Raw genomic sequence first — 15,139 nt, forward strand, 5'->3', positions numbered from 1 at the left:
GGATAGGAACTTTTCCCGATCGAAAAATTGAGAACCTGCTCTCAGTCTTTTGCTGGCTGGAATTCAGCAAAAGTCCAATGGAGCATACACACGGTCGCATTTTCCAACCAAAAGCTCTCATCGGTCTTTTGCTGGCCGAATTTCCGATCGTGTGTACGCGGCATAAGCTTGGCAACCACAAAGGAAAACAAATTTGTTTCCCATTGTTTCCTATAATTATGTTCTTTTGGACATTCACAATAGTCCATAACCTCAGATAAGGATGAGGAAAATTTGAGTTGAATTTTAGGACAAGCCTTTTGGTTTATTGATCAAACAGTCCTACCAGGAGAGGTGCTTGTTATGCTAAATGAATAATAAGGGTAAATACCAGCTGTAAATGGGTACAGTAGGCTACTTTCTATATAGGAATATATACAGTATGAATGAAGACAACACATCTGTGAGAGGAAACCCTCCTTTTCCAGGAACTGAACTGCTATTATATATGAGGAGGGAGAGGGGTCCCTGTGCTCTTTACCTGTGAAGTTGCATTCCAAGGTCCTATATAACTGCATGACAGAGGAGACGTGCAACGAATTCTTCACTGCTGCATTGAAAAACAAACAGGCCTCATCTACGTGGTACTTTGAATTCGGTCAGAGAGTTTTCAAGGCGGGAAAAAGGGCGGGAGAAAAAACAAGAAAATTACTTTCACTTTCAGTTAGGAAGTTGCAGACATATTTCCCCTTAAAAGGGAAAGAGCAGACGAGCTGCTGGAGACGGAGCTAAGGTTGGCATCTTCTGAGGCACCACATAGGGAAGGATGGAACGCACCGTGCGAGATGTCCTGATCAAGGCCTTGGATAATCTGACTGAGCAGAACTTCACGAGGTTCCGCAACAAACTATCTGACTGGGAAATAAAGAAGGGCTTCAACATAATCCCCAAAGCAAAGCTAGAGAAGGCAGATCGTGAGGATGTAGTGGATCTGATCCTGAGTCACTACATGGATTCTTATGGATCGGAGCTGACGGTGGATGTTCTGGAAAGCATCAATGAGAGTAAAGTGGCCTTGGAACTTAGGAAGGACCTGGAGAATGGTAAAGCTGGCAATAGGCTTTGGATGCCTGTTGTAAATGGGGGTATACCGGTCACTGGCATCTCATTTATAAACAGGGAGACTATAGGCCCCCTTCACACTCATGCAGTGCGATTAGACCGCAGTGTGGGGTAGCACGGTGTACCTGTGGGTTTGGTGCAGGTTAGCTGCACTTTCCCATTTTGAGGGACTGTCCCTTATTCAGAACAAAGTCCCTCTTTTCTCATCCTTTGTCCCTCATTTTGGTCTGATCTATATAGTTGTATATAAAATGCACCACTTACAATTCTCCTTTAATGGGGGTGTGGCAGGGGGCGTGTCCTATGCCTACATACTTTTGCTAATAGGTGTCCCTCATTCCCCTCTCAGAAAGTTGGGACTGCCATTGACTTCTATTCTGTCCTGCAGTTTTGGTGTACTTTCTGAAAGTGCATCAAAAGTCCAGCATGCATGCCCCAAAACTGTGGGACATAACAGACGTCGATGGGAAAGGACAGCTAACCCACACCAAACCCGCAGTGCAGTCAAACTGCACTGCATCAGTGTTAATGGAACTATAGCATTGATTTAGATCCTGTGGGCAATACAGATGCTTTAGACCCCTTTCACACTGGGGCATTTTTCAGGCGCTTTAGCGTTAAAAAAAGCGCCTGAAAGAAGCCTCATCTGCAATCCCAATGTGAAAGCCCGAGTGCTTTAAGACCCCTTTCACACGAAGGCGTTTTGGGGGCATTTTAGCGCTAAAAATAGCGTTTAGCTATTAAAAAGCTCATAAAACGCTCCCCATGCGTCTCAATGGACCCTTTCACACTGAGGCGTTGCGCTGGCGGGGCGTTGAGAAAATTCCTGCAAGCAGCATCTTTGGAGCAGCTTTTGACCCCTTTCACACTGCCGACACCCGAACGTCAGCAGTAAACCGTTGTTTTAGCTGCGCTATTTGGCTGCTAGCAGGGCGGTTTTAACCCTCGCTAGCGGCCGAAAAGGGGTTAAATCCACCCACAAAACGCCACCGGTATCGCAGTGCTGCCCCATTGATTTCAATGGGGAGCAGCGGTGGAGGAGCAGTGAGTTCACCGCTCCAAAGAAGCTGCTGGCAGGAATTTTTTCCCTCGGGCTTTCACACTGGAATGAATGTAGCAGATGTTTTGGGGCGTTTATTTTTAATGCTATAGCGCCTGCAAAACGCTCCAGGGGTCTTTGGGCGTTGAAAAAAGCACTTCAAAAACGCCCCTCTCCATTGAAATGAATAGAAAGCGCTGTAAAAATGCCTGAATAGCGCTTATAATCCACCCTGAGCTGTAGAAAAGTCACATGATCTCACAAAAAGGTAAACATGCAAGCAGAAAAGAGAGCATCTACATGTAGGGAGGTGTGGTTGTTCTTTGACGCCCATGCTTCAGTAATGCTTGAAAAACGCTGATAAGACGCCTGCATCGGTGCAGTAATTTTACCGCTAGCGCCCCAAAAATGCGGTAAAAACTTGGTAATAGCGCTAAGGCGTTTTTAGGGCATTTTGAAGCACCTCAGTGTGAAAGGGCTAGAGCTAGAGCCCTTTCACACTGAGGTGCTTCAAAAACGCCCTAAAACACCTTAGCATTTTTACCGCGCTTTTACGGCGCTAGCGGTAAAATTACCGCAACGGGCATGGGCGTCAAAGAACAACCACACCTCCCTACATGTAGATGCTCTATTTTCTGCTTGCATGTTTACCTTTTTGTGAGATCATGTGACTTTTCTACAGCTCAGGGCGGATTATAGGCGCTATTCAGGCGTTTTTACAGAGCTTTCAATTCATTTCAATGGAGAGGGGCGTTTTTGAAGCGCTTTTTTCAACGCCCAAAAGCTGCTCCAAAGATGCTGCTTGCAGGACTTTTCTCAACGCCCCACCAGCGCAACGCCTCAGTGTGAAAGGGTACATTGAGATGCATGGGGAGCATTTTATGAGCGGTTTAATAGCGCTATTTATAGCGCTAAAACGCCGCAAAAACACCTCAGTGTGAAAGGGGTCTAAGAGCCCCATTCATACTGCCAGCGCCCGAAAAACGCTGGTAAAGTGCAGTTTTTTGAGCGTTAGCGGGCGCTTTTAACCCCTGCTAGTGGCTGAATAAAAGTTTAAATGCGCCCATAAAGCGCAGCTGCCAAGGCGCTTTGCAGGCATTTTGTAGATGCTTTTCATTGATTTCGATGGGAAGGGGAGTTTTAGGAGCGGTGTATTCACCGCTTCTAAATCGCTGCAAAGAAGCTGCTTGCAGGACTTTTTCTGACACGCTGCCAGCGCAGCTCCTGCAGATAAGGCTTCTTTCAGGCACTTTACAGGCGCTTTTTTAACGCTTAAGTGCCTGAGAAATGCCCCAGTGTGAAAGGGGTGTTAGGCCTCATGTACACTGCTGCTGCTAAACGGACGTTTAGAAGCATTTGGGCATTTTTTTCAACTGCCCCTGAACTCTCCTCCATGTTATCTTATCAGTACATGTACACAGGGTCATTTACAGTCATTTCTAGGCAGTTGAGTTTAGAGGCTTTTTTTGGAACGCAAAAAAATGGGTTCAGAAGCTGAGTTTAGAGGCATTTCAAGCGTCAACCGCTGCTAAACGAGGTAACTCGCGTTTAGCCGCGTTTCATTTACAGGCGTTTTTCATTTTTGGCATTTTTAAAAAAAATGCTATTTTGCAGAACGCCGCTAAATGCAGGCTAAACGCAGCCTGTAAACGCGGCTAAACGACATTTTAAACGTGGGTTACTATCTGTCAAGTTAAATCGTTCAGGAGAGGTTGTAAAAACGTCCCGTGTACATGAAGCCTTAGATGTGTGTCACCAGACTTGGATGGGCAAATGCAGAGTGCTTTTAACCACTTGAGCCCCGGACCATTATGCTACCAGAGGTCTTTTTCCAATTTGGCACTGCGTCGCTTTAACTGCTAATTGCGCGGTCATGCAATGCTGTACCCAAACAAAATTTGCGTCCTTTTCTTCCCACAAATAGAGCTTTCTTTTGATGGTATTTGATCACCTCTGCAGTTTTTATTTTTTGCGCTATAAACGGAAAAAGACCGAAAATTTTGAAAAAAAATGATATTTTCTACTTTTTGTTATAAAAAAAATCCAATAAACTAAATTTTAGTCATACATTTAGACCAAAATGTATTTGGCCACATTTCTTTGGTAAAAAAAAATGTCAATAAGCGTATATTTATTGGTTTGCGCAAAAGTTATAGCGTCTACAAACTAGGGTACATTTTCTGGAATTTACACAGCTTTTAGTTTATGACTGCCTATGTCGTTTCTTGAGGTGCTAAAATGGCAGGGCAGTACAAAACCCCCCCAAGTGACCCCATTTTGGAAAGTAGACACCCCAAGGAAATTGCTGAGAGGCATGTTGAACCCATTGAATATTTATTTTTTTTTGTCCCAAGTGATTGAATAATGACAAAAAAAAAAAATATTTACAAAAAGTTGTCACTAAATGATATATTGCTCACACAGGCCATGGGCATATGTGGAATTGCACCCCAAAATACATTCAGATGCTTCTCCTGAGTATGGGGATACTACATGTGTGGGACTTTTTGGGAGCCTAGCCGCGTACGGGACCCCGAAAACCAATCACCGCCTTCAGGATTTCTAAGGGTGTAAATTTTTGATTTCACTCTTCACTGCCTATCACAGTTTCGGAGGCCATGGAATGCCCAGGTGGCACAAAACCCCCCCAAATGACCCCATTTTGGAAAGTAGACACCCCAAGCTATTTGCTGAGAGGCATGGTGAGTATTTTGCAGCTCTCATTTGTTTTTGAAAATGAAGAAAGACAAGAAAAAACGTTTTTTTTTTTCTTTTTTCAATTTTCAAAACTTTGTGACAAAAAGTGAGGTCTGCAAAATACTCACTATACCTCTCAGCAAATAGCTTGGGGTGTCTAATTTTTAAAAATGGGGTCATTTGGGGGGGTTTTGTGCCACCTGGGCATTCCATGGCCTCCGAAACTGTGATAGGCAGTGAAGAGTGAAATCAAAAATTTTCATCCTTAGAAATCCTGAAGGCGGTGCTTGGTTTTCGGGGCCCCATACGGGGCTAGGCTTCCAAAAAGTCTCACACACGTGGTATCCCCATACTCAGGAGAAGCAACAGAATGTATTTTGGGGTGTAATTTCACATATTCCCATGGCATGTTTGAGCAAAATATCATTAAGTGACAACTTTGTGCAAAAAAAAAAAAAAAAATTTGTCTCTTTCCCGCAACTTGTGTCACAATATAAAATATTCCATGGACTCGACATGCCTCTCAGCAAATAGCTTGGGGTGTCTACTTTCCAAAATGGGGTCAGTTGGGGGGGGTTTTGAACTGTCCTGGCATTTTATGCACAACATTTAGAAGCTTATGTCACACATCACCCACTCTTCTAACCACTTGAATACAAAGCCCTTTCTGACACTTTTTGTTTACATGAAAAAGATATTTTTTTTCCAAAAAAATTACTTTGAACCCCCAAACATTATATATTTTTTTAAAGCAAATGCCCTACAGATTTAAATGGTGGGTGTTTCATTCTTTTTTTCACACAGTATTTGCGCAGCGATTTTTCAAACGCATTTTTTGGGGAAAAAACACACTTTTTTAAATTTTAATGCACTAAAACACACTATATTGCCCAAATGTTTGATGAAATAAAAAAGGTGATCTTAGGCCGAGTACATGGATACCAAACATGACATGCTTTAAAATTGCGCACAAACGTGCAGTGGCAACAAAATAAATACATTTTTAAAAGCCTTTAAAAGCCTTTACAGGTTACCACTTTAGATTTACAGAGGAGGTCTACTGCTAAAATTACTGCCCTCGATCTGACCTTCGCGGCGATACCTCACATGCATGGTGCAATTGCTGTTTACGTTTGACGACAGACCGCGACAGGGGTGCTTTTTTTTTTTCTTTATTATTTTTTTGCTTTTTTATTTTATTTTTAAACTGTTCCTTTCATTTTTTTTTTTTAAATCATTTTTATTGTTATCTCGGGGAATGTAAATATCCCCTATGATAGCAATAGGTAGTGACAGGTACTCTTTTTTGAAAAAATTGGGGTCTATTAGACCCTAGATCTCTCCTCTGCCCTCAAAGCATCTGATGACACCAAGATCGGTGTGATAAAATGCTTCCCCAATTTCCCAATGGCGCTATTTACATCCGGCGAAATCTAAGTCATAAAATGCTCGTAGCTTCCGGTTTCTTAGGCCATAGAGATGTTTGGAGCCACTCTGGTCTCTGATCAGCTCTATGGTCAGCTGGCTGAATCACCGGCTGCATTCTCAGGTTCCCTGTTGAGACAGGAGAGCCAGAGAAAAACTCGGAAGACGGTGGGGGGGGGCATTCCCTCCCACGGCTTGTAAAAGCAGTCTAGAGGCTAATTAGCCGCTAGGATTGCTTTTACATGAAAGCCGACCGCTGGCTGAAAAGAATGATACCAAGATGATACCTAAACCTGCAGGCATCATTCTGGTATAACCATTCATAGTCGTGAATGGCGTACCTGAAGACAAAAAAATGGGTAACAATAAAGCACAGTAAACGGTAAAGTATAAAAAATTGCATACCTGAAAAGCAAACATGATAAAACATAATAACAATAAAACATTGCAGAATAGAATACAGTAAAAAAGAGCAGAACAAGAGAGAGAGAATAGAGAGAGAGAGAACAATAAAACGACAACTATTTTTTTTTATTTTATATATATTTTTTTTTTTTTACACTTTTTTTGTAACTAACTTTTATAACTGTAACCGGTTCCAGGTTCGGGTCTCTCAAAATGCGATGGCATCTTGGGAGACCCTGTGAAAGTGTGCCTAGTCTGTGCAATGCTGTACCCTACGCTAATACTCAACTAGTGAATGGTAGCGTTCAAAACATTCACCAATGCAAAGACCAGGATTGTCAGGACAGGAGGGACAATAATAGCGGGTGTTACGCCTATATCCGCACTTGCTGCAGACACGACATCTTTTTTGGGGGGGTTCGTTGGGTAGGGGTACTCGGGAGGACATAAAGAAAATGCCTCTCATGCAGCCGACTGCATTTGGTTGGGGATGTGAATGGGGGAAGTACGGGCGCTGCAGAAGCGGTGGGTTCCCAATTAGGATTGGCGAATGCAGCAGGAAGGGCACTATGGGCACGACGGGCCTGTGTTTGTCTTCTTCTTGGTGGCAGCGGGACACTACTTGTGCTTGCCACCTCACCAGCTTGAACTGCACTTATGGGACTCGCCACGTCACCAAGTTTTACTGCAGTGCTGGTTTGACTACGACCGGGGTGTACTACGCCGCTGGCGCTTGCCAGTTCAATAAAAAGCTACCAAAAAAACTGTTAGCGATCGCAGGGATCAGGCCTGATTCTGCGAATGCTGCAGTTATGCGTTTAGTGTTTTGTAAGTGACAGTGATCGATCGATACTGCACTTGGGTGGGCTGAGCTGGGCCGGGCAGGGGGGCAAAATGCAGGTGCTAGCAGGTATCTGGGCTGATCCCGCTAACACTGCGTTTTTGGGAACCCTAAACTGCTGGGGACGCTAGTATAGATCTGATCGGATCAGATATTGATCCGATCAGATACTATACCACTAAGGGAGGTGTATGCTGCGTGCGTGGGTGTTAGCGGTACTGGCGCTAATCTGACGCTGCCTGGGGCTGGTGCTTGCCAGTTCACCAAAATACTACCAAAAAAACTGTTAGCGATCGCAGGGATCAGGCCTGACTCTGCGAACGCTGCAGTTATGCATTTAGTGTTTTGTAAGTGTCAGTGATCGATCGATACTGCACTTGGGTGGGCTGGGCTGGGCCGGGCGGAGGGGCAAAACGCAGGTGCTAGCAGGTATCTGGGCTGATCCCGCTAACACTGCGTTTTTGGGAACCCTAAACTGCTGGGGACGCTAGTATAGATCTGATCGGATCAGATATTGATCCGATCAGATACTATACCACTAAGGGAGGTGTATGCTGCGTGCGTGGGTGTTAGCGGTACTGGCGCTAATCTGACGCTGCCTGGGGCGACGCATATCACCGCCGGGCGATCAGGGGGCTAAACCTTTATTAGGTAATAAACGGCGGGTGCCCCGACACTAAAAAAAATAAACAAACTAACCAGCGTCACCCGTAACACTTATATGGTGATCACTGGTGAAAGGGTTAACTAGGGGGCCATCAAGGGGTTAAAACATTTATTAGATAGTATATGGGGGTCCCTGTCGCTATAAAACGCTGACGGCGAACCTAAATATTTAGGTCCCTAACTAGCATCACCAGCGACACTAATACAGCGATCAGAAAAATGATCGCTTAGCGACACTGGTGACGGGGGGTGATCAAGGGGTTAAAACTTTATTAGGGGGGGTTAGGGGGGTATCCTAGACCTAAAGGGGGGTAATATTCACTGTCCCAACACTGTAACTGTCACAAACTGACACCAATGCAGTAATCAGAAAAAAACAAACAAAACAAAAAAAAACTGCTGGTGTCAGTTTGTGACGGGGGGGGGGGGTGATTGGGGGGGGATCGGGGGGCGATCGGGGGGGGGGATCAGGGTGTTTTGTGTGCCTGGCATGTTCTACTGTGTGTGTAGTGTTGTGCACTCACAGTGATGTCTTCTCTCCTCGGCGCTGCAACGGAATACCGAGCCGAGAAGAGATGACATCATTTCCTTTGCTGCTGTTTAGCATACAGCAGCAAAGGAAGTTATCTGATTGGCCGGCGGCGATCGCGAGGGGGGGCCACGAACGGATGGCCTCCCCCTCATCTCCGATCACCGTGGGACCAAAGACGACCGCCTCGGGCACCGGGGGGGGTCCAATCGGACCCCCCACCCGCGGAAGGCAAATCACGTATATGTACGTGATTTTGCCTGTCCGTGCCACCTTGCCGACGTAAATTGGCGTGAGGCGGTCGTCAAGTGGTTAATATCATTTTGGTGCTAAATATCATAGGATCTGGGCCTGCTGTCTGCACAGGTCACTGCTACTGTTACATGGTAATATCTGAGTTTGCAAAGTCATTTGGTGCACACATTGTTGATTTACATTCTATTTGTATATGCAATTAAGATTGTTATATTTGGTATTTATATATTTTGCATTACAGTATGTAGTTTTGAAAGGTATCTAATTCCCTTTCAGCCCCTCCTCTTAACCACTTCAGCCCCGGACCATTTGGCTGGCCAAAGACCAGAGCACTTTTTGCGATTCGGTACTGCGTTGATTTAACTGACAATTGTGCGGTCGTGCGATGTTGCTCCCAATCAAAATTGACGTCCTTTTTTTCCCACTAATAGAGCTTTCTTTTGGTGGTATTTGATCGCCTCTGCGGTTTTTATTTTTTGTGCTATAAACAAAAATAGAGCGACAATTTTGAAAAAAAAGCAATATTTTTTATTTTTTGCTATAATAATTATCCCCCCCAAAAAATATAAAAAAACATTTTTTTTCCTCAGTTTAGGCCGATACATATCCTTCTACATATTTTCGGTAAAAAAACCCCACAATAAGCGTTTATTGATTGGTTTGTGCAAAAGTTATAGCGTCTACAAAATAGGGGATAGATTTATGGCATTTTTTAAAATATTTTTTTTTACTACTAATGGTAGCGATCAGCAAATTTTTTATCGTGACTGCGACATTATGGCGGACACATCGGGCAATTTTGGTGCTAATTTGGAACCATTCACATTTATACAGCGATCAGTGCTATAAAAATGCATTGATTACTGTGTAAATGTTACTGGCAGTGAAGGTGTTAACTAGTAGGGGGCGCTGAAGGGAAAAGTGTGTCCTAGGGAGTGATTCTAACTGTTAGAGGGTGTGGCTTACTGTGTTACGACACTGATTGCTGCTCCCGATGAGAAGCAGAACGGGGAGATGCTTGTTTACACTGACATTCCCCGTTCTGCAGCTCCGTGACACACGATCGCGGGACACCGGCGGACATGTTCGCGGCCACAATCACGGAGCTCGCGGCAGGGGTGCTCGCGCCCACACGGCAGCAAATTCAAAGGGACGTACCTGTACGTCCATTTGCCTGTCCGTGCCATTCTTCCGACAGGTGTGCACCCAGACCTGCCCTGCTGCCTGATCCGAGGCCGGGCTCAGCAGTTCACCATTCAGCTGCCTCCGAATGGCAACAAGTGGATTTTTCATGGGCATGGGATTGTTAAGCCTCGTACACACAATCGGATTTCCATTGGACAAATCTGTGGAATTTTGTGTGAAGGGCGTTGGCCGTGAACTTGGTTGCTTTTTCAGGCCAACCTACATGAAACTATGTGTTTTTTTAGCTCTTTAGCGCCACTCTTTGGGCAACTTCTGCTAATGTTGTGTTATGGTTAGCATTGGTTTGGAGCATGCGTGTTTGTACTTTGTATTTTTTTCCGATGGACTTGTGTACACATGATCGGATAATCCAACAAGAAACATTTCTTGTCGGAAAATTTGATAAAACATTTGTTGTCAGAAATTCAACAATTGTCCGATGGAGCGTACAAACGGTCGGATTATCCGACAAAACCCTGCCATCACACATTTGTTGTCGGAAAATCCAATCATGTGTACAAGGGTTTAAATCGACTTCTGTTGAGCGGCAGTAGGCACACATGGAACATACAGTATACATACACATAGACACACAGTATACATATATACACAGAAACACAGTATACAGTTGTATGCAAAAGTTTAGGTCAAAAGATCATAATGTGATCCAGTCCACATGTGTGCAGAAATGCATTACTGGGAGAAGGGTGGGGCTAACTATACAGAATAAGCTGAGATACAGGAAGGGGAGGAACCAGGGACAGAATAATACATATAACATTTAACCACTTGACAACTGGGCACTTAAACCCCCCTCGTGACCAGACCAATTTTCAGCTTTCAGCGCTCTCACACTTTGAATGACAATTACTCAATCATGCAACACTGTACCCAAATGAATTTTTTGTCCTTTTTTTCTTACAAATAGAGCTTTCTTTTGGTGGTATTTGATCACCTCTGGGTTTTTTATTTTTTGCGCTATAAATGAAAAAAGACCGCAAATTTTGAAAAAAAAACGCATTTTTCTTAGTTTCTGTGATAAAATTTTGCAAATTATTAATTTTTCTTCATAAATTTTGGCCACAATTTATACTGCTACATATCTTTGGTAAAAATAACCCAAATTAGTGGATATTATTTGGTCTTTGTGAAAGTTAGAGAGTCTACAAGTTATGGTGCAAATCATAAAAAATTGATCACACCTGATGTACTGGTGGCCTTGCGACCCGAACAAGTCAGGAAAGTACAAATACCCCCCAAATGACCCCTTTTTTTGAAAGTAGACATTCCAAGGTATTTAGTAAGATGCATGGTGAGGTTTTTGATGTTGTCATTTTTTCCCACAATTCTTTGCAAAATGAAGATTTTTTTTTTTCCCCCCACAAAATTGTCATTATAATAGGTTATTTCTCTCACATGGCATGTATATACCACAAATGACGCCCCAAAATACATTCTGCTACTCCTCCTGAGTATTACGATACCACATGTGTGGGACTTTTTCGCAGCCTAGCCACATACAGAGGCCCAACATGCAGGGAGCGCTGTCACGTGTTCTAGGAGCATAAATTACACATCTAATTTGTTGACTACCTATTACACTTTTGAAGGCCCTGGAGAACCAGGACAATGACATGTGACACTGACGTGGCACTGATGACAAATGGCACTGATACATGGCACTGATGTGGCACTGATGACAGATGGCACTGATACGTGGCACTGACACTGATGTGGCACTGATGACAGATGGCACTAATACGTGGCACTGATGACAGATGGCACTAATACGTGGCACTGATGACACGTGACACTGATGACAGATGGCACTAATATGTGGCACTGATGACATGTGGCGCTGATGACAAATGGCACTGATATGTGGCACTGATGACACGTGGCACTGATGAAAGATGGCACTAATACGTGGCACTGATGACAGATGGCACTAATACGTGGCACTTATGACAGATGGCACTAATACGTGGCACTGATGACACTGATGACAGATGGCACTGATACGTGGCACTGATGACAGGTGGCACTGATACGTGGCACTGATGACACGTGACACTGATGACAGATGGCACTATGTGGCACTGATGACAGATGGCACTTATACGTGGCACTGATGACACTGATGACAGATGGCACTGATACGTGGCACTGATGACAGGTGGCACTGATACGTGGCACTGATGACACGTGACACTGATGACAGATGGCACGTGACACTGACAGGTGGCACTGATGACAGATGGCACTGATGACAGATGGCACTATGTGGCACTGATGACAGATGGCACTTATATGTGGCAGTGGGGACAGATGGCACTGGGGGCAGATGGCAGGGCAGATGGCAGGGCAGATGGCAGGGACTGTTAACAGCGGGACACCTTTTTTTCCTTTTTTTTTTTTTCTTTTACACTTACCGCCGCAGCGGTTCCGCTCTCCCTCCTCACACGCTGTCTCTGTGTGAGGAAGATGAGCCGGCGATGAGAGATGATCTCATATGTTTATATATGAGATCCTCTCTCATTGGCACCGCCGATCGCACTGTAAACGGCCGCTGTCATTGGCCGTTTACGGTGATCTGTGACTGGCTGTGTCCGAGGGACACGGCCAGCACAAAACTTCCGCGATGCGCGCCCGCGGGAGCGCGCAATGCGGAAGTAAACAGGAGGACGTCCAGGGACGCCCTCCCGGCAATTGAAGTCCGCGCTGTAGCCGTCTTTCGGCTATAGCGCGGACGCCTAGTGGTTAAAGGCATATCACAAGGCATGTGAAACATGACAGGAACCCCTGAGAATTTCCATGATTGTCATTTATAAATACTTGGGTGTTTGGGTCAGCAATTTCATTTTGATCTATCAAATAACTGAAGGACACAGTAATATTTCAGTAGTGAAATGAGGTTTATTGGATTAACAGAAAATGCGCAATATCCATCAAAACGAAATTAGACAGGTGCATAAATTTAGGCACCCTTGTCATTTTGTTGATTTGAATACCTGTAACTACTTAGCACTGATTAATTGGAACACACAATTGGTTTGGTGAGCTCATTAAACCTTGAACCTCATAGACAGGTGTATCCAATCATAAGAAAGGGTATTTAACCACTTGACGACCGCCTCACGCTGATGTACGTCAGCAGAATGGCACGGGCAGGCAAAATCACGTACCTGGAACGTGATTGCCTTCCCGTGGGCGGGGGGTCTGATCGAACCTCCCCCAGGTGCCTGAGGTGGTCGCCGTTGGTCTGGCAGCGATCAGAGATGAGGGGGAGGCCATCCGATCGTGGCCCCCCCTCACGATCGCTCCCAGCCAATGAGAATCCTCCCCTGCCTGTGTGTAGTACACACAGGCAGAGGATGTGATGTGAAGACTGTAATGTAAGTGCACAAACACAAACACACACAGTAGAACATGCCAGGCACACTTTACACCCCCGACCCCCCCGATCGCCCCCCCGATCACCCCTCCCCCCCGTGTCACACTGACACCAAGCAGTTTTTTTTTTCTGATTACTGCATGGTGTCAGTTTGTGACAGTTACTGTGTTAGGGCAGTTAGTATTACCCCCCTTTAGGTCTAGGATACCCCCCTAACACCCGCTAATAAAGTTTTAACCCCTTGATCACCCCCCGTCACCAGTGTCGCTAAGCGATCATTTTTCTGATCGCTGTATTAGTGTCGCTGGTGATGCTAGTTAGGGACGTAAATATTGAGGTTCGCCATCAGCGTTTTATAGCGTCAGGGACCCCCATATACTATCTAATAAATGTTTTAACCCCTTGATTGCCCCCTAGTTAACCCTTTCACCACTGATCACCGTATAACCGTTACGGGTGACGCTGGTTAGTTTGTTTATTTTTTATAGTGTCAGGGCACCCGCCGTTTATTACCGAATAAAGGTTTAGCCCCCTGATCGCCCGGCGGTGATATGCGTCGCCCCAGGCAGCGTCAGATTAGCGCCAGTACCGCTAACACCCACGCACGCATCATGCGCCTCCCTTAGTGGTATAGTATCTGTACGGATCAATATCTGATCTGATCAGATCTATACTAGCGTCCCCAGCAGTTTAGGGTTCCCAAAAACGCAGTGTTAGCGGGATCAGCCCAGATACCTGCTAGCACCTGCGTTTTGCCCCCTCCGCCCGGCCCATCCCACCCAAGTGCAGTATCGATCGATCACTGTCACTTACAAAACACTAAACGCATAACTGCAGCGTTCGCAGAGTCAGGCCTGATCCCTGCGATCGCTAACAGTTTTTTTGGTAGCGTTTTTGTGAACTGGCAAGCACCAGCCCCAGGCAGCGTCAGGTTAGCGCCAGTGCCGCTAACACCCACGCACGCACCGTACACCTCCCTTAGTGGTATAGTATCTGAACAGATCAATATCTGATCCGATCAGATCTATACTAGCGTCCCCAGCAGTTTAGGGTTCCCAAAAACGCAGTGTTAGCGGGATCAGCCCAGATACCTGCTAGGACCTGCGTTTTGCCCCTCCGCCCAGCCCAGCCCAGCCCACCCAAGTGCAGTATCGATCGATCACTGACACTTACAAAACACTAAACGCATAACTGCAGCGTTCGCAGAGTCAGGCCTGATCCCTGTGATCGCTAACAGTTTTTTTGGTAGCATTTTGGTGAACTGGCAAGCGCCAGCGGCCTAGTACACCCCGGTCATAGTCAAACCTGCACTGCAGTAACACTTGGTGACGTTGCGAGTCCCATAAGTGCAGTTCAAGCTGGTGAGGTGGCAAGCACAAGTAGTGTCCCGCTGCCACCAAGAAGAAGACAAACAGGCCCGTCGTGCCCATAGTGCCCTTCCTGCTGCATTCGCCAATCCTAATTGGGAACCCACCACTTCTGCAGCGCCCGTACTTCCCCCATTCACATCCCCAACCAAATGCAGTCAGCTGCATGAGAGGCATTTTCTTTATGACCTCCTGAGTACCCCTACCCAACGAACCCCCCAAAAAAGATGTCGTG

The 15,139-nt window shown here is 45.4% G+C and overlaps 1 protein-coding gene across 1 annotated transcript in view; it reads left to right on the top strand.

Annotated features, from left to right (window-relative positions):
• The first annotated feature begins 534 nt into the window (after positions 1-534).
• Positions 535-15,139, top strand: part of LOC141147952 (uncharacterized) — a 92,615-nt gene continuing 78,010 nt past the window's right edge. The window contains exon 1 of the mRNA XM_073635111.1: positions 535-1,082. Within this exon, the coding sequence (XP_073491212.1) occupies positions 806-1,082 (277 nt within the window). The 5' untranslated portion in view covers positions 535-805. The remainder of the gene's footprint in view (positions 1,083-15,139) is intronic.

The sequence above is a fragment of the Aquarana catesbeiana genome, linkage group LG06 (genome assembly GCF_042186555.1).
Source record: "Aquarana catesbeiana isolate 2022-GZ linkage group LG06, ASM4218655v1, whole genome shotgun sequence".
NCBI lineage: Eukaryota > Metazoa > Chordata > Amphibia > Anura > Ranidae > Aquarana > Aquarana catesbeiana.